General features: G+C 40.6%; 1 protein-coding gene and 1 long non-coding RNA gene across 4 annotated transcripts in view; one reads left to right on the plus strand and one right to left on the minus strand.

Annotated features, from left to right (window-relative positions):
• The window catches only part of LOC137228910 (uncharacterized), a 49,048-nt gene extending 47,211 nt beyond the window's left edge, over positions 1 to 1,837 (minus strand). The window contains exons 1-2 of the long non-coding RNA XR_010945403.1: positions 1,547 to 1,837; positions 780 to 835 (exon numbers count right to left, since the gene is read on the minus strand). This is a non-coding gene — a long non-coding RNA (uncharacterized lncRNA). The remainder of the gene's footprint in view (positions 1 to 779; positions 836 to 1,546) is intronic.
• Positions 1,838 to 2,206: 369 nt separating this feature from the next.
• Positions 2,207 to 19,011, plus strand: part of PTPN12 (protein tyrosine phosphatase non-receptor type 12) — an 86,280-nt gene continuing 69,475 nt past the window's right edge. The window contains exon 1 of one of the 3 annotated variants that reach the window (XM_067746041.1): positions 2,207 to 2,544. In XM_067746041.1, the coding sequence (XP_067602142.1) occupies positions 2,446 to 2,544 (99 nt within the window). In that variant the 5' untranslated portion in view covers positions 2,207 to 2,445. Of the gene's footprint in view, positions 2,545 to 2,731; positions 2,877 to 19,011 lie in introns of those variants that run through there. The other 2 variants (XM_067746040.1, XM_067746043.1) reach the window with 2 other exon arrangements.

Below are 19,011 nucleotides of genomic sequence, written 5' to 3' on the forward strand. Positions count from 1 at the left end.
GATTTTATGTTTTTTCCTGTCTCCTGAAACAGCTGTAAGCTCTAGAAGAAACCACCTCTGAGATATTTTTGTATCTCTCTCTGCCCTCACACAGCACAACCCCTCCTATTTTGAGGTGCTCAAAAAATATCTGTAGATTGAAGCAAGATTTAAATGTATTAAAAAGAGGAAAGTCTTTCCAAAAGACCTGAAATCCATAAAGGTACTTTACTTTTGTTTTCCTTAACCTACATGAGATGCCAAAGGTAGATGCTGAGAACTCAAAAGAGACTTGTGTTGCAAGAAAGAGAGAAATGCTTGCAATAAGAGGAAAAGTTAAAAATAAAAAAAAAAGACTGCAAAACCACTAGCGAAAATAGGACTCGATAACTGAAACAACTAACACTTTTGATAACTCAAACAGGTAACCCGACTGACACTAGACTGATATACAGCTTGTCCAGCATATAGTCTTTATCAATCACCATCTGATTTGCACATTTTTCTGACATATCAAAAGTAGAAGCAGTCCTCGATCATCTGCCCATTTCTCGGCCCACGTCTAATTTCTCTCCCAGTTCTAGGGGGAAAGGGTACCTTACAGTGAGCTATACTGGTAGGTGATCAAACCCAGATCCTAATCTTTTCTCATATCCAGTGAAACTGAGTCTCAGTAATCTGATTAAAGTAAAATACTCCAGACCCTTGTTTTAAGTAAAGCTTACCTTAGAAATTAAACTATTCCTCTAAGTGAATTTTTAAAATACAGGACAAAACTGTATCTTTTTACATGCACATACCTGTATATAAATGCATAGGAAGACATTTGGAAGGGCACATCTGGAAGTGGTTATTTCTGAGAAGAAGAGTAGATTGGTATATGTCAGTTGTATTATTTTAAAGAGTAATATTTTTCTTTAAAACAAATAGGAAACTGGATCTTGTTACTCATACCTGTTTTCTTCAAGTTTATCACTAAATTTCACGGTGCTTCTAAACATTCATCTGGGAAAAGGGGCCTACCACTGACATTTCCTATTTTAACCAAATTGCCTGACCAATCTGATCTGTAAAAAACGTGTGTGTGGGTCTAAGTGACCAAAAGAAGTCCACGGATCAGGTCCTTCACCTCAGTCACATTATCACAAGTTTACGCTCCTTTGTGAGAAACAATATGGTGTTGTAGTGAAAGCAAAAGGATCTGAGCTCTAGTTTGGGCTCTGCTAAGAATATGCTGGGGGACCATGGGCAAACACTTTCTTTGTAAAATGATGAATTAGACTGGGACGGATTTCTCTGATTATTAGAAGACTTACAAAGATGCATTCTACGGAGAAAAATATATTATTCAGTTCTGAGGTGCTGCGAATCTAAAGGCAAGAAGATAGATTCCTGTCAATTCACACACTAGGACAAACTGAATCTCAGGCGCTCACTCGCCGGCGTTTAGACGGATGTGCAAAAAGCAAAAGTCCTATCACTGAAGAAGCGTTTTGTTTCTCTTGGCTGTAGCCATTCCCCAAAGTGCCAAGGTCTAAGTGCCCTCAACATTAAGATGAAGACATACCTGCGGCGAACGTGGAGATGACACTACTACAGTTCCCAGCATGCCTCTCTTCCCACCGCCGCCCTCCCCCGCCCCACTCCTGGACTCCGGCCGGCCTGGATTTGTAGTCCCAGCCCACGGCTGGCGGCGGGCGGAAGCACTCTAGAAATATGTTTTTCCCATTAATAGGCGGTGAGACCGCAATTTCCAACTCAAGTCCTACTCCAATTGAGTAGCGTTTGCCCGGTTGTGTCGAATTCCCTCCTACGACCGCTCCTCAAACCTATGCGCAGCCCGGGCGGGACCACGCCCCGGAAGTAGAGTCAAGTCTCCCAGCCGACTGCCGAAGGGCCTCCCAGCCACTCCTAGCCGGGCTAGGGCCGGCGGGGCGGGCTTGGGGGCGGGGCGGGCGGGGGCGACTCGGCGCGGCGTAGCACCCGGGACGGAGCCGCTGCGCGGAGACGCGCGTTTGGGTGGCGGCGGGGGCGAGCCCGTGGGGAGAGGCGGCTGCGGCTGCTAGCCGGGAGGGAGGGAGGGAGGGAAGGAGGAACCGGGAAGGGGTTGGGGGGGGCAGGGCGGTCGGAGAGCCGTGTTCCTAAGGCGGTGGCGGCGTCTCCGGCAGAGCAGGAGGACGGCGGGGAAGGAGGATGGAGCAAGCTGGGGGTTGGGGTTGGCGCTAGCCGCAGTGGCTCGCCCCGTACTGTGGGAGAGCGGCGGCTGCTCCTGGAAGTTGTAGGATCGGGAGCCGGGCTGGTGCCGCCGCTGCCACCGCCTTGGGCGGTGGGGAGGAGCAGGGAGCGGCGGGGGTCGGGAGAGAGGGGTCGGGTAGGGGGAGCGAGCTGGGGAAGACTGAGCGGGCTCTGCGCCGGGCGGGAGGGCGGCGGGGGGGCCAGCGACCGCAGCCGGGGGGACTCGGGAGGATGGAGCAAGTGGAGATCCTGAGGAAATTCATACAGAGGGTCCAGGCCATGAAGAGTCCGGACCACAATGGGGAGGACAACTTCGCCCGGGACTTCATGGTGAGTCCCTCCCCTCGCTGTCGACTCCTCTCGCCGGCACCGGAGCCCACTGCAGCCTCGCCCGGCCGGCCCGGGCCGCCAGCGCTTTGTGTGCGGCTGTAAGGAGAGGGGCGGAGGGGGCGCGCGCCAGCCCCAAGGGCCGGGTGGACTCGGAGGCCGGCGGGAGGTGAGGTCGCCTCCGCCCCTCGGCCGCCTTTTCTCCTCCCGCGATCGCGGCCCCCTCCGCCGGCGTCCGGGACGCGAAGGGAGAGGCCGCCCGGCCGAGCCCGCACTCAGCACCGCCGCCAGAGACCACCTATTGTTTCTCGGGCCGGGAGCCGGAGGCGAATGAGGTACAGGCCGGGGGGCTCGTCTCTCCTCACCTCCCCATCCAACTGCCCCTCCAGGGAGGGTCGCGGCTGAGGGAGGAACGGGGCTCTTAAGGTGGCAATTAACTCGTGGGGTCCCTTTGCTCAAGCTGGTCACTGGGGTGGGCAAGGTAGGACTGTTTGCCGTTCCTGGGTTCGCAGTTATCTCCGGTGCATGGGAAAGGGTCTGTCCCTAAGCATTCTCGTGGTTTGCTCAATTTCCATTTACCCCTGTTTCATCTCTGGTCTCTTGAGATCCAGGTTTGAGATGGTTTTGGGGTCAATGTGACTTGATGTTGAGGGGGTAAGCGCGTGTGTGTGTAGGGGTGGGGAGGTGCGTGGTTATCCTGAAGGAAGCCTACTTCAGACTCCCTAGGGGACACTGCCGAAGGCAGAGGGGATGTGACTATCACTTCCTATCCGGGGTGGGGGTGGGGAACTTGGGAACAATAGTCGTGTTGAGGCGGAGGCGACCGTACGGGCCGAAGCCCTGAAGTGGGAGATAACCTTCGAAGTCTCCCCAACACCCCCCCCCATCCGACACCCCCTCCCCCGCCTTCCGCCCTCTGCTAGTACAGGCGGGCTGGAGAGGAGGTTAAAAGTCCTGGTCGTGGAATTGCTCTTGGTCCATCACTACGAGGGGGTCAGATCCGAAGGCGTGGGAGGAGAAGTCGACTTCCTCCATTGCCCCCCCCCCCGCCCCGTATTTTTCTGCTGGACAATGTTCCCTTTAGGGTTGTTTCTCGGCTTAGGAGGCGGTGGTTGCGGCGGCTGCTCCTACGGATATTGCGCAAGACTGGGGCGTTGGAAACCCTGGAGGTCTGGGGAATGGAAAAGGAAGTGGGACTTTGGGAAGTGGCTGCTCCTTAGTCTTGGCGGGGTTTGGGAATGGGAAATAAGCTAGGGAAAATTTTGCTCCCGTGCCAGATACACCTCCAGGAATAGTCACTTAACTCTGAAATTCGCGATTGTTCAAGGGATACACAGTTAATGTGTATAAAAGTGAGTGAGCAGCAAACATTGACTAGTTTTTGTTTCAAAGTACAGTTTAATTGTTTACAAGGTGCAGGTGAAATGGCTTTTAGTGCTGAAATAATTTTTCACATTTTAAAGAGACTTCGGTCTAGTAAAGCTTTAGCGTTAAAATTCTTAACCCTTCACCTTATACAATATTGTAACAGTGTTGTTGGAGCTTTGTGATTCCCGCCTCCCTAGACCAATAATAGAGGAGGCTAGGAGTTAGGTTTTGTTAGTATCTTTTGAAGGTGTAGAAAATGTTGATTAAGTAATTTATGCCTTATTTTAAAGATTTTCTCTTGATATTTAGCCTATGTATTTGAAAAATTACTTTATGATCTGAAAAGGTTAAAGAAAAGAAGACATGTTCCGTTTTTACTATTGAGAATTTTGAATGTGTTGGTATCTTTGGAATGGTATCACAATAATTGGACAGAGTCCCCTTTTTACTACTCTTCGGCCAAAAGAGAAGAAAATATTTATTTAGAATATTTTAAATGTTTAAAACTAGTCTTACACAGTCTTATTTTGGTTGTGGAAGGAGAGGTGGTGTGGTCCCTGGCCACTTATTCTTTGCATGCTAATCATCTTGTTATCCATGGGCATATCCTGTCAGGAAAGAGCATTGTTTGGTGATGCAGGCCATCAGGACAAGTGCCCAGTCTCTGAACTCCTGTACAGGGGAAGTAGCCTTAGGGTTCATGCTTTGGGGATGAGTCAGGGATTCCTATTGGAGATTTCATTTCTCCAGGACTAAATGAGTTTCCTTTTTCTTCCATAGTACCTAGGGATAGTTAGGGGATTCTACACTTGAGATTTGATTACTAGGGCTGTTCTTTTGTAGTGCTTGCTTTTTTTATTCTGTGACTTGATAAGCAATAGCTGTAATTAAGGTTGCTAGTTGGTGCCTCTTTTTCCCTTGACTAGAAAGCTGGAGGGAAACTTTGTCCCCTCTGCCATGGAAAGAGAATAGGAAATCCCCTGATAGATTCTAACTCTTCTGTTGTTCTTAAATTCTGATATGGATTAAAAATGCATTAAAAATTTTTTAGCATTTTAGAACTGAGCCTTAGGGGTAATCTAGCTACTGTATTATAACCTTATTCAGATATGAAGTGATAATGTTCATTGTTTCAAATTTGGAAATTATACAGTAATAATTAAGAATGCCTTACCTGTAGGAAAGTGGAATGGGCATTCAAACTGTGGTCTTTCCATTATTCCGCTCAGCCCTCCTATAGTCCCATCTCCCAAAGGCTATCTCTGTTAATGTTTTTAATGCTACTCTGTGACCATACTACATAATCAATACCATTTAATATTCTTAGAAAATTTTTTCCAGCTTAATATTTAAGTGTTTTTCATTTGTAAAAATGATTTTAGGTGGCTATATAATATTTCACCTAGCCACTGTCTTTTAGCTTAACTATTTTCTTATGGTTGAATGTTTAGGCCATTTATTTTCTGCTATTATATGTCATAATTCTGTAGTGAACACTTATGCATAAAGCTTCTTTATTTTGGATTATTGCATAAGATATCTTCCAGTAATGGAAGTACTAGATGAAGGGATATAAACATTTAATATGTGTTTATGAATAACTTTTTGAAGAAGTTCTGTCAGTTTATACAACTGTCAGTACTGTATGAGTGTTCATAATAATTATCTTGGATCTTTGATAATTTGATGGTTGAAAAATGGTATCTTGTTTTAATTTGAATATCTTGATACTAGTAAGGGTAGAAATTTTTCCTCTTGTTAACTCTTCTGTGAGCTGTCTGTTCTTGGCCTTTGCCTGTTGTGCACCCCATTCTGTGAAAGAGGAGAAAACTAAGGTATTGAGGTGGTGTAAACTACGGCACCAAAATGATTACTTTACAAGTTGATGATTAAATAGCTAATCTGTGGCAGATCCAGAACGTGATCTCAACTATCTCGATTTTTAGTCTTCTTTATGAAATGGGAGACAGTGATCATGACAAGTAAATGTGTATGGTAGGGTGGTGCACATTTATGTTTGACAGATGTTTTACTCCCATCTCTGCCATTGGCTAGTTTTCTGACCTTGAGCAGGCCACTTGAAAGAAAATGAGTTGACTGAGTTTTCTCACCTTTAAAAGAAGAAAAATACTACCTACTTCACAAGACTGAAATATGAAACTAATATTTAGGGTCTTCATCTAACAAATTATTGTGCTGTCTCTATATTCTCAAATGGCTAATTTATGTAGTCAGTTACATGTAACTAGAGACAGAAGGAAAAAGAGATGTCTGGGCTTTCCATTTTCAGTAATTTTCTTTTGCTTTTTAAAGCTTTATCATGTATAATTAAAGTACTGAAACAAGAAGTAAATTTATTCTGATTAGGCTACAGTTTATACACTAGACACTTGTATATAAAAAAAAATCATAAAGGACAACAGTGAAGCTACAAATATGGCAGTTTCAGTTTAAAAACTCGTTCTATTTCTACTTATGGAGATGAAAACAAAAATTTAATGAGTGGACTTAGTAGAGTATTTAAAAAACAGGATGCAGAGGAGGTGTGAATTATAGTACTTTTTTGTGAAACACTGGAAGGAGAAGATTTATGGACATTTTTTTCTAAGGCTAAACTGAGGTGTAATAGCAAGCATTCCTATGTTAAAATGCTATTTAAAATAACTGATATTTTATTTTATTTTTTTTTAAGATTTATTATTTACTTTTTCAATTTATTTTTGTCTGCGTCAGGTCTTAGTTGGGATCTTCACTGCAGCACGTCGGCTTCTCTCTAGTTGTGGCGTGCTTGTTCCAGGGCACATGGGCTCTGTAGTTTGCGGCACCCGGGGTCTCTAGCTGAGGTGTGTGAGCTCAGCAGTTCTGGTGGGCGGGCTTAGTTGTCCCATGGCATGTGGGATCTTAGTTGCCTGACCAGGGATTGAACCCACATCCCCTGCATTGCAAGGTGTGGATTCTTTGCCACTGGACCACCAGGGAAGTCCCAATAACTGATATTTTAAATTAATCTGAATTTATCAATCACAAGTAACTGCAGAACCACTGTAGTAGTTATGCATTTCAGGGAATTTATTATATAAAACCATCTGCTCTACTAATAGTAATCCTGAAGGAACTGCTCAAAACAACCAGTTTGCTTGCTTTGTTATGATTAAATAATTGTTGTATTGTTTTTAATCTTACTACAGTAGTGTTTGTGATTTTATAAATTATTTTAGGTAGAAAGGAAATTAACATTTTTTCATCCCTACTATATGTTAAACACTGTGCCAGATATTTTTACACTGTGTCTTATTTAACATATCGGCAATTTATGAGGTAGATATATATAACCTATATTTTACAGGTAAGGGAACACACTCTGAGAAGTTAAGTATCTTGCTTGACTTCAAAACCTGTTCTCTCTATCCCGTTTCTCCAGAATGCATCTGAGGTCCCTTAGGACCTGGCTGGGACTAGGCAGGTGGTGGAGGATGCATCGCCATGCAAAAGGATTGAGGTTTCAGAGTTGAGCATATTTAGGGAGTGGTAGATAATCTGCTGTAAATAATGTAGCAGTTCTCACACCTTTTGATCTTAAGAGTCTTTTACACTCTCAAAAATTACTGAGGACTCCAAAGACCTTTTGTTTAATTACTGTATTAGAAATTAGAAGATATTTAAAAATACAGTTTACTTTAAAATAATGATAATAAAACCATTCCATATTAACCTGTATACTATATTTTATGACAAGTAATTATTTTTCAAAAAGTTATTGGTGGGAAGAAGCATTGTTTTTATATTTTTGCAAATTTTTTTAATGTCTGGCTTAATAGAAGAGAGCTGGATTCTTATAGCTGTTGCATTCATACTGTTGCATTGTCACATTTCACAGTATCACGTGTCATGTACCCTCTAGAAAGCTCCGCTGTACACTCCTAAAGGGAATGAAAGTGTTTAAAAAAAATCTTGTACTAAAGTCTGTGCATTTGCATATTTACAGGTGAGAAAGCATAACTTAGTATTGTTAGGAAAAGAGTTTTGACCTCGTGGACTCTTTGAAATGGTCTGGGGGTGGGCCATCACCAGATTTTGAGAAACAGTGAAATAGTGCATGATAAAGGCTAACATGAGGCTGAGACACCTAGGTAGGGATCAGGTTTTGAAGGTTCTTGAATCTATGCTGGATACTATAGATCAGTAATAGTAATTTTGAACAGTAACACACTACAGGTCTTAGAGTTACAGGGAAAGTAGGCAGGTGTTAAGAAAATAGACATTCTGTTTGAACACTGCAGCAGTGTTTCCCCACCTCCAGTTGTCCCCTCACCACCCCAGCCTGCTTTACTTTGAGCCTTCACTTATATCATTCAGGTTGGTTCTGGTAAAATGCTGAGAATCAGTACTATAGGTCTCTGCAGATCGCTGCATATTTTAAGAAAAGTAAGCAGTCATTTGACAGATTTGTGCTGCAGAAAGTTGATTCTGATGGTAGTATGAAGAATGGATTACCGGATTGAAGGAGAGCATTTTTGAAGCTGTTGAAATATAGGGAGTGAGGTATGAGGGCCTGAGCTAAACTAAGACAGTAGAACAGAGAGTGTACAAAGGATCTGATAAGGATAAAGGAAGAGATCTCAACGAGTCACTAGATGTGAGTAGTGAAGGAGATAGGAATGTTGTAGTATGGCTCCAAGGTTTCTAGCTTGATATACCGTCACTCAAGTTGGAAGGTACTGTTTGGTAGGGTAAGGAAGAAGAGAGGAGAAACAAGCAGAGGAGACCAAGCAGAAGATGGTTGGAAGAAATTTCAAAGTCGAAGAGAATGAGTTTAGCTTTGGACACGTTAAAAGGAGGTGCCTATGAGACATCTTGTGGAAATGTAGAGCATGAGAGAGCTGACGGGACAGAATTAAAGCATGTAAGAGTTATTTGAAAGCAGGAAAGTGAAACGAGCTTATTCAGACAAGCCTATAGAGTGACCAACTTTAGGTTGAAGAGCGTCAGCATTTAAAGAGCAGCTTCTAAACGGAAGTGCTAGTGATTGCTCCCGGGAAGGTGTGGTCAAAGAGGAAGGAAGGGAACCCAGAGGATGTCAGAAAAGCCTGGGAGAGTTTCAGGAAAGGAGTAGTCACCAAAGTCTGATACAGTAATTCTGGGAGGACCTGTAAGGTGAGCTTGAGAAAGCACCCGTTCTATTTGCCAAGTAGGAGTGATCTGGTGACTAGAAAAAGCAGTTTGGGGTATGGGAAAAAGCCAGACTATACTGGGTTGAAGAAGAAATAGGCGAAGTAGTATAAATTTCTTCCATTTACTTTTAACATTCTGAAAGGAGATGGCAGAAGCCAGAGGAAGACACAGATCCCCTCCCACCCTCTGCTTTTAAAAAAAAAGATGAGATAGGAACATTTTTCATATATGCATTCCTTATCTATATCTTTTGTGAAATGATTGCTGTTTAAGTATAATTTTAAAAGACAGATAACAAGAACTTGTCTTTTGGTTAAATAAGACCTCTGAAGTTTTGATTTAAGGCTACGATTTGATTTGTTAAAAAGTAGGAGGGGAGGATGGACTGAAAGCCTGGCAAGATCTTAATGCTGCACAGACTAGATAAGTATAAAAAACTTCATCGTTGTTAAACTGTTCAATATTGTGGCTTGTAGGTGTTTTAAAAATTAATAACAGCTTTATGGAGATATAATTCACTTAGTGTAAAATTCATTCATTTAAGTTGTGCAATTTAATAGGTTTTAGTGTATTCACAAAATTGTGCGACCATCATCACAATCAGTTTTTATCACCCCCAAAAGAAACCGCATACCCATTAGCAGTCATTTCTCCCTTCCTCCCCGCTCCCTGCAGACCTTGGCAACCACTAATCTACCTTCTGTTTCCATAGATTTGCCTCGTCTAGACATTTCATATAAATGGAATCAGTATTCTGTGACTGACTCCTTTGACTTAATGTTTTCAAGGATCATCAGTGTTGTTGCGTGGTCAGAAATACTTCATTCCTTTTTATGACTGAATAATTTTCTGTTGTATGGATATACCATATTTTGTTTATCCATTCATTTGTTGATAGACAGTTTGCGTTGTTTTCACATTTTGGAATATTTTGTGTATAATAATACATAAGATGTAATACATTTGTATTATTTTATGAATAATGCTACTATGAACCTTTTACACAAGTTTTTGTTTTGCACAATGTTTTTGATTATCTTGGGTATGTACCTACAAGTATGTTTAACATTTTGAGGAACTGCCAGAGTGTTCTCCAAAGCTGCTCCATGTTTTACGTTTCAACCAGGAGAATGCACATTTTCCATTCCCACCAATTTCTTTACATCCTCACCAATACTTGTCACTGTCTGTCTTTTTTATTATAACCACCTTAGAGGGTGTGAAGTGCTATCTTGTGGTTGGCTTGTAGGTTTTTAAAATATCTCAGTAAGCTTATATAAATGGTGCGGTATGTCTAACATGTCTTTAAAGCTAGAGTGAAAGGAAATATTTTCCAGTCGTAGCATCTGAGCTAATCTTAGTCCTTTCCCAGTGCCACTGGTTTAGTTAAGATTTTCTTACCTTTGATGAGTGTCCAGCCAAACATATTTATATTTTAACTAACTTCAAAAGTGGAAGTGAACTTTTAAGTAACTTTCCAGACATGGCTCACTGAGATAGCACAATAAAAATTTACCTCAAGTGTTAATTCTCAAGGATGTTTTCCTGTATTTAATTTTAGAATATTGTTAGCTTTTTTCCTTCAATATTTGATATCTAATTTGGAAAAGATTTTTGAAAGATTGAAACTGACAGTTAGGCATTAACATTTAGATAGATTAAAATTTTTTGTTTGTATGGTAAACATTTCTGGGTTTCTATAGCACTCAGTTCATTAGATTCATAAACATTTACATTTCTGATTTCCCCAGACTGAAAGCTTCCAAGGCTACAGACTGGGACTTAGTTAACTATCTCTGTATCCCCATTGCTTAATATAGTGCCTGGCATTTAATAAGCATTAATGGCCATTGCGTTAGCAGAAATTGTAGCGAGCTTAATGCTGTAAAACAGAGCTTGGCTCTTCAGGTGGTCCAAGGGGCTTGTCTCTTAGACCAGCATGAGAATTGCTTTTTCTTCCTCTTACCTACAGGTGTGCAGGCACAAATGTTGTTTTATTTTTAGTATCCACTGAAAAAAGAAAATAAAAGATAAAGTATTAGACTGAATTTAGTAAAACTTTTAAATAAATACATTTTTATTAATTGTAATATCTTCTACATAAATGTGAAAAATAGTACGGTGCGTATTTTTCTCTGGACGCTGGTTGATATGCATAAGGATTGAGGGAACCACTTAAAGTAACTACTTGTATATCCTCCACCCCATGATTAATTTTAATAAAATGTCCACTTTTAACTTTTGGTTTTAGATTTCATTAAGGAAATCCAGATAACATGTCACTGACATCTCTTCAACAATAGTGGTATCTTGTAAATCGTGGGTGTTTTGGGAGTGATTACAGCAATAGCTGTTGTTCTCTCCTTGCCTCTAGTTTCTTGCCTCATCTAATTCATTCCATATATCATGCTCACTTTCCTAAAATATCACTTTCAAGTGTTGGCATCTGTGGGATAATGGAGGGCATACGGGTTATAAAATCAGAAGATGTGGGTTTGAGTCCCCTTGTTGCTGCCTAGTTCAATTTTCTTTAATACATTTATGTAGAACCGTATTGGAAACATGGTTTTATTTTTATCATCGAAAAATATAAGTTCAAAAAACCCTCAAGGCTCCCTTTGATGACCATTAAAATTATTGGAATTTTAAATGCCTAAGGCAACTCAAAGCATCAGACCCAAGCTCTGCTTTTTTTCAAACTATAATTATATGTCTGTCTTACGAATTTCCCTTTCTCCTATTCCCCTGCTGCCTATTTTGTAGCTTTTGCCCTGGCTTAGAATCACAGGCCAATAGGATAAAGTCTACACTTCTTAACCTGGCCTTCCAGAGCCTTCTTAACATAGTCTCTCATACCTTTCCAGTATTTAACTCCTGTACTCTGCAGTGTGTGTCCTTTCGTTCCTCTGGAATGAGCTATTTCTCATCCTTGAGCATACCCACTGAATGAATGAAATCTTGCTTATCTGTGTTGTACTGTTGAGCATATTTTTCCCCTTTCTTAGAAAACTTTCCTTCTATTTTATAGACAAATACCTTGAAGATCAAAACACTAAAAATTTAGAATGACTTTACCACATTCACCCAGAACTCAGAAGTAAGAATTGTAATTAACTCTCACTTTCTGAGATAAATATATTAGCCCAGTTTATCTTAAAGCACTTGTTCTCCATTGCAAATTTGATTTTTAATACCATGGAAAAAAAGCCTTCATTAGATTTGAGTTGAAGACTTGCTAAGGCAAGTCCAGTGACATGCAGTTCTTCTAAACCACTAGTCTCTTCCAAACAGGAATTGAACCCCTCTCCCAGCATTTCATATTTCCTGTAGTAGTTAAATTTTTTAGATTCATGCATTCAAACCTTGACTGTTATCTCCTTCCATCTGAAATAGCACAGATACTTGTTTCCATTTGTATAATATTATAGTGTCTGTGAACTGGCTTATAGCAGATATAAGTAGTTGCTCCCCAAAAGTTTTTCCTAGAGAATGTGGAACGTGGATCGTGTTAATCTCAGAGGCTTTGGGGTGTATGCTAATATCTACATTTCCTATAGTAACTGTTTTTAGATGTAATCTGCATTTGAAAAGCTATTTAACAACAGTTGGGTAGCTACCCTGGTAGGCTCTGAAGGAATGCAAAAATGGCAGCCCTGTCATCCTTCCATGGTTCCTACCATCCACCATTCAGAAGATGTTCACCGAGTGCCCACTATGCCCTAGGTACTGTGTTTATAATTGATATTTGAAAATATGACAGTTGTTGCCCTTAAGAAGTTTACTGGCTGTGAATAGACTTGTGAGAAGCAGGAAGAAGTTTTCCTGGGGGCAGTGGATGGGCTTCAGGGGGTTTGCGAACCCTTTCATATTATACATAGTGTTTTGTGTGTAAGCTCATTGGGAGAGGGGTGGAGAAGGCTCATAGCTGTTAGATTCTCAAGGGGTTTGGGTTCCAAAAATCTTAGAAACTCTAGACTAGTAGAAAGATAATCAGCTTTGGAGTCATCAGGTAGTTAATTTCTGTCCTGGCCCTGTTATGATTATAAGCAGGTTATCTAGGGAAATTGGGGATGTAATACCTACCTAGAAGGACCAAGATAATATGTATGTAAAGCTTCTAATGTAGTACATAGAAGGTGGTCAATAGTAGTTAAAGACTTGGTATTACTCCAAGGGAAGTGTATTCAAGATTTAAACCACAGAGGCAGGAGAGCCTAAATCTGCCTGAATAGAACATGGACAATTTCAGCATGGAGGCCACATTTGACTTGACTCTTGAAGGAAAAGTTTGTCATGTGGATTAGGATAAAAGGCATTTCAGAGATAGAAAGCAAACAGCACTTGCAAAGACACAGAGATAAGAACTGTGGGTTTTAGATGAGAGGAACAGGGTGGCAGTGCAAAAAATAAGCAAAGCCCACATACCCAAACAAATAGGAGGGGATTCCCAAAGGGAGAGCAGCTGAAATGCTGAGCTTGAGATGAATATAATATTGGCCTCACCATTCCTGAATGTTTTGGTGAGGAGTGTTTTGATGTCTCATTATTGTGGCATAGTTGTTCACTCTTATAATGTATGGTTTGGTTGGTATGAAGGATCTTTTTATTTATTAAAAAATTTTTTTTTGTCTGCGTGGGGTCTTCGTTGCTGCATGCAGACTTTCTGGCTTTCTCTAGTTGCAGCTAGCAGGGGCTACCCTTCCGGGGGCTATTCTTTGTTGTGGTGCGCGGGCTTCTCATTGCGGTGGCTTCTCTTGTTGAGGAGCACGGGCTTAGGCGCGTGGGCTCAGTAGTTGTGGCTCGCGGGCTCTAGAGCACAGGCTCAGTAGTTGTGGTGCACCCGCTTAGTTGCTCCGCGGCATGTGGGATCTTCCCGGACCGGGGCTCAAACCTGTGTCCCTGCATTGGCAGGCAGATTCTTAACCACTGTGCCACCAGGGAAGTCCCTGAAGGATCTTTTAAAAATGGAGTTCCAGAAGCCCAGTGTTCTTAAATCTGGTAATTTTACCTTATCCCAGATATATAAAGTAATACACTCTCTGTTTATATAGTTCTTAAGTGGCCAGATCAGTGTTTTTCGTGGGCTTCTGTTAAAAGTGCCCTGTAAAAAAATTACATTTAAAAGAGTCTTTAGAACCTCTGCAAGTTATTTATAACGGTAAGCCTCTGTTTAGTTTGGATTCCTCAGCATATTTGAGTTTTCTAGGAGATGACTCCGAGAGATTTTGAGACTACACATTTGGGGCTAGAACCAAAGTGAGAAAGGAAAGGAGTTCTAGCTCCCGTGCTATGAAAATGTGGAGAATGTGGCTTTTCTGGACACCTCCCCTCACTGTGTACACTGGATTTACTCATAGGTCATAGACCCTTTGATGTTAAAGGGAACAAGAAAGCTGTTTAAGGAGCTTGTTACAGGTTTCACGGTTAGAAGTTGGCAGAGCTGAGTTTGTCCCAAATAAGCAAGATGTACAATAGTAAGATGCTTTTTCTATGACATGATGTTGCTTAGACCAGCAGTTGCATTCTTATTCTTTAGGGAAAAAGTCAATAAAGGAAAAAAAAGGGGGGCATAAATATCGAAAATTATAGAAAACTTCTTTGTTGGTATAGATTTTTGGTTGTAGCCTATTTGCAAACCAGCAAAGGGGGGCATAAATATCGAAAATTATAGAAACCTTCTTTGTTGGTATAGATTTTTGGTTGTAGCCTATTTGCAAACCAGCTTAAGTGGAAAAAAAAATATTGCAGTAGAATACTGCCCTTGAGTTGCTTTAAGGACAGGAACCAAGAAATGGAGAGCCATCTGTAACCTGGGTGACTCTTCATTTCAGCCCCTCTGTCTTTCTGTGGTTCTCCATATTTATCAGTTTCTGTGTCTATCTAGGGCTGCTTGGATACTTGTCTTTGCTTCTCTGTGCACCTGCTTTACTCTTAGCTGGCTGCATTTGACTTTCACTGCTTGGGGCTGCACCTGCTATTGAATAAAGGCATCCCTTACAGTGATCTAACCTATCTCATTCACTGTATCTCAGTTTAGGGGAAGAACTCATTATGACTAGAATTGCTCTATCTCACTTTCACATTCCTGAAATTCACATCACATCAATCAACTTGCCACCGATGAAATGGGTTTTGTGTAGTATAATTGTGTGGAGTTGACCAAGGTGGTGAACTTGTTCAGATGTGATTGGTAGGTACTTTTCTTAAAGAGAAAAGGGATAGTCCCCTAACTAGGCAGGTAGCCCAAAGTGTATTTGTTTTGAAGCAAAACAGCAAAAAAAATTTAACTATTTTAAGGTTTCAGCCCCAAATAAACTCCACCCACCTTCTTTCAGAGAAGGGAAAAAGAAGCATAAAGAGTCCTTGTGAGTTGAGAGAACATTCTGTTGGCTCTGGCAGAGCATTATTTCACATATTCAGTACATATTAAACGTCAAACTTGTAAGGTTTCTGTGTAGAAACTATAAAATTAAGATAATCTATAAGCTGCATATTTATGGTACTTAAGATTTAAGTTGTAATTTTTCAGTGTTAAAATATGGAACCAGAACATTACCTTCTTGCAAGGAAGTGTAATTCTAAGGATCAATTTTATTCAAGTATTATATTGTCATTTTTTCATTCTCTCTCTGAATATGTATCTGAAATTTATCACTGTCTCAAAGACTAATGTATTTTCTTCACAATAGATTTTGCATTAATAAAATAAATCCAATTGTAGTTCCCGGATCATCTAAAACCTAAGTGCTGTAATGCTGTGTTTGCCTGGTTGTCAGTGTGTCTCTGTCTGTGCTGTGTATCTGCTTGCCTGTGCACCTGTGTCTTCTTAGCTTTCTCTATCTACTCTGTCCATTGGCCTCTTTGTGCCTAAGATTCATTAATGGGTGTTAGAGATAAATCTGGATGCACTGTGTAATTTAGAAATTTCCTGTAATTTATGCCTAGTTGTTTGTAATTCTTTACTTCTAGTGCTGTAAATAGGTTATATGTAAATGCCAAGGAGGAACACAGAGTAGGTGGGTATTAATAATAGGATTTCGCAACTATTGGAAGAAATTGAATATGTTCAAATATCTCTAAACCCATTCACTGGCATTATTAGATGTTGTACAAAATAACAAATATTTTTCATTACTTTATAACTTAGATAGTAGAAGATTAATTATTAAAGTAAGAAGCACTCTTTTAATGTTCAGTATACCAGACGCTTTGATCTTTTCATTTTATGGAAAAGTAAAGAGGATGGATATTTTAATAGTTCAAAAGCTAGAAATTTTTTGTGTGTGAAAGGATTCAAAGAAACTTATTAATGGTAAAATGAAGGCTTAAACTAAGCTTCCTTGAATGAGTAATTAGGTGAGCAGTGGCTAGCTCTACTTCCTTGGCCTCCTCTTCATTCCTTTAACCCCCACTGTAAGCTGATTTCAAGCACTACCATTCTGCTGAAATTGCATTTACTATGGTTGCCTTAGATCTCCTGGACATATCCAATAGATACTTTATAGTAGTGTGTAGCTTTCTTGTTGCCTCTTTAGCATTCAGCACTGTTGACTTTTTTTTTGACTTTTTTTTTTAAAGTCCTTCCTGCCCTTGATGTTGAAGCATCATTTATACCTAGTTTTTCACCTGCCTCTTTAGTCTCCTCTATTATTGGCTCAGATGCAGCATACTTTCTATTTTTCATGCTCTTAGGTCTTAAGGGAAATATAATTAAATATTGGATATTTAAAAATAAGAGAGAATCTTGCAAATCTTGCAAAATAGACTGTAGTGACATGAATTATTCTAATGCTGCTTAAGAGTTTCAAAGAATAATAAAATATTGATATTTTCTCATTCTCTACATTCTTGTGATGGCTGGTAGATTATTCTTAAGGTATTTTTGGAAAATGCAATTTAATCTAAACCAGAAGTATAAGATGAATATTTAACCAACACATTTAATTTTCTGTTGTTGCTTTATTATATGCCAGTTTTTATACTGTTTACAAGCCATGTTTTGTTTGCAAACCATATATTGTTTATGCCATATCTAATATTTTCAAATATGTTCCAAAATGATCTCACATTCTGTTGGCCAAAGCAAGTTATAATGCCACCTCAACCTCAAGGGGTTGGGAGATAAATTACACCTTTTAAGTCGGAAGAACTGTGAAGTCACATGTGGTTTCAATATAGGAAGAGTTGAAGATCAGGCTATTAATATGATCAGTCTACCATATGACAGGTGTAGGGGATATTATTATTATGTAGGGTGGTTAAAACATGGAACCAGGACTTGAAATAGTGAGGGAGTGAGCCATGCGGTTATCTGGGAGAAGAGTATTCCAGACAGAAAGAGCATTAAGTGCCCAAGTATTTGAGTTAAGAGTGTATTGAAGGGATATCAAGGAAGCCAGTGTGCTTGAGCAGAATGGGTGAGGAAGAGAGTAGTAGATTTGTAATAGTGTTGGGAGTTACGGCAAACCATCCAGCGTTCTTGTAGGTCATTGTTAGGACTTTGGCTTTTACTCTAAATGACATGAGTTTCACTCTTAGGTATGATGTTAACTTACATTTTAACAGGATCACCTTGGCTGCTGTGTGGAGAATAAAATGCAGAGAGATAAGGATACAAGCAGAGACCGCTTAGAAAGCTATTTGAGCTGTTCAAGCAGGAGGGCCTGGAGACAGTGACAATGAATATGAAGAAAAGGGATGGATTTGGAAGGCAGTTTTGAGATAGCATTCACAAGATTTGGTGATATGGGAGGGTGAGGAAGGATTTATCTGAGCTAACGTGGACACTAAGTGGTAGTGATGAGATAGGGAATACAGGAGGAAAGATAAATTTGAGGAGTTGGGTACTGAGTTCAATTTTAGATGTATAGAGTTTGAGTTGAATTTAGATCTCAGGCCAGTCATGGTTGGCCCTGTAGCTCTCTAATTTATTGTGTATGGGTGATCGTTGAACTCACGGAAAAAGATGAGATTTCTGAGATAAAGAATATATACTGAGAATAACAGGGAAGAATATGGAACATTCGGGACACTTAAGTGTCTACTTGAGGATGATAAACTCTCAGTTCTAGAGAGTTAGGAACAGAACCTGGAGGGTCATGTAGAAAGTAAATGGATTGAGGAGTTACAAAAAGAATTGTGAATTTGGATTTAACCCTGAATTTGGGAATAGAAGTCATGGGTGAGCTTGTCAAAAGCACTGAGAGGAGGGTAGGACAAATTTGCATTAAAATTTTTTTGAATGGATTTTATGTTATTTTTTGAAAGCAGTGGGAAAATTACTCCTGTCTATGAAATCCTATCATATATATGAGTTGTCCTGAAAGGTAAATCTGCTGTAGACATTTTAGGGAAAAGAGAAGTTGGGGGAGGGAGTGAGGATTGCCCAGAAAGCTAATAAATATACTGTTTTGGTTTATTATTCTCCCCTCCTCTCTTAACCCTGGATCCCTTCTCCCATTTCTACTCTCTTAACTGCCAACCCTTGTGTTACTGTTTACCTAGCACTCTATACTTTTTTTTTTTTAAATTTTAATTTTTTGGCTGCGTTGGGTCTCCGTTGCTGCATGCAGGCTTTCTCTAGTGGCAAGTGGGGGCTACTCTTTGTTGCGGTGCACGGGCTTCTCATTGCGGTGGCTTCTCGTTGTGGAGCATGGGTACTAGGTGCGCAGGCTTCAGTAGTTGCAGAGCGTGGGCTCAGTAGTTGCGGCACGCAGGCATAGTTGCTCCACAGCACGTGGGATATTCCTGGACCAGGGATCAAACCTGTGTCCCCTGCATTGGCAGGTGGATTCTTAACTGCTGTGCCACCAGGGAAGTCCCTCTACTTTTTTTGGGGGGGGGTGGGCAGCTGTTTTATTGGTAAACGTACATAACGAAAGTCAACGTTTTAACCGTTTTTATGTGTACAGTTCATTGGCATTAAGTACA

Source organism: Pseudorca crassidens, chromosome 8 (assembly GCF_039906515.1).
Source record: "Pseudorca crassidens isolate mPseCra1 chromosome 8, mPseCra1.hap1, whole genome shotgun sequence".
Taxonomy (NCBI): Eukaryota; Metazoa; Chordata; class Mammalia; order Artiodactyla; family Delphinidae; genus Pseudorca; species Pseudorca crassidens.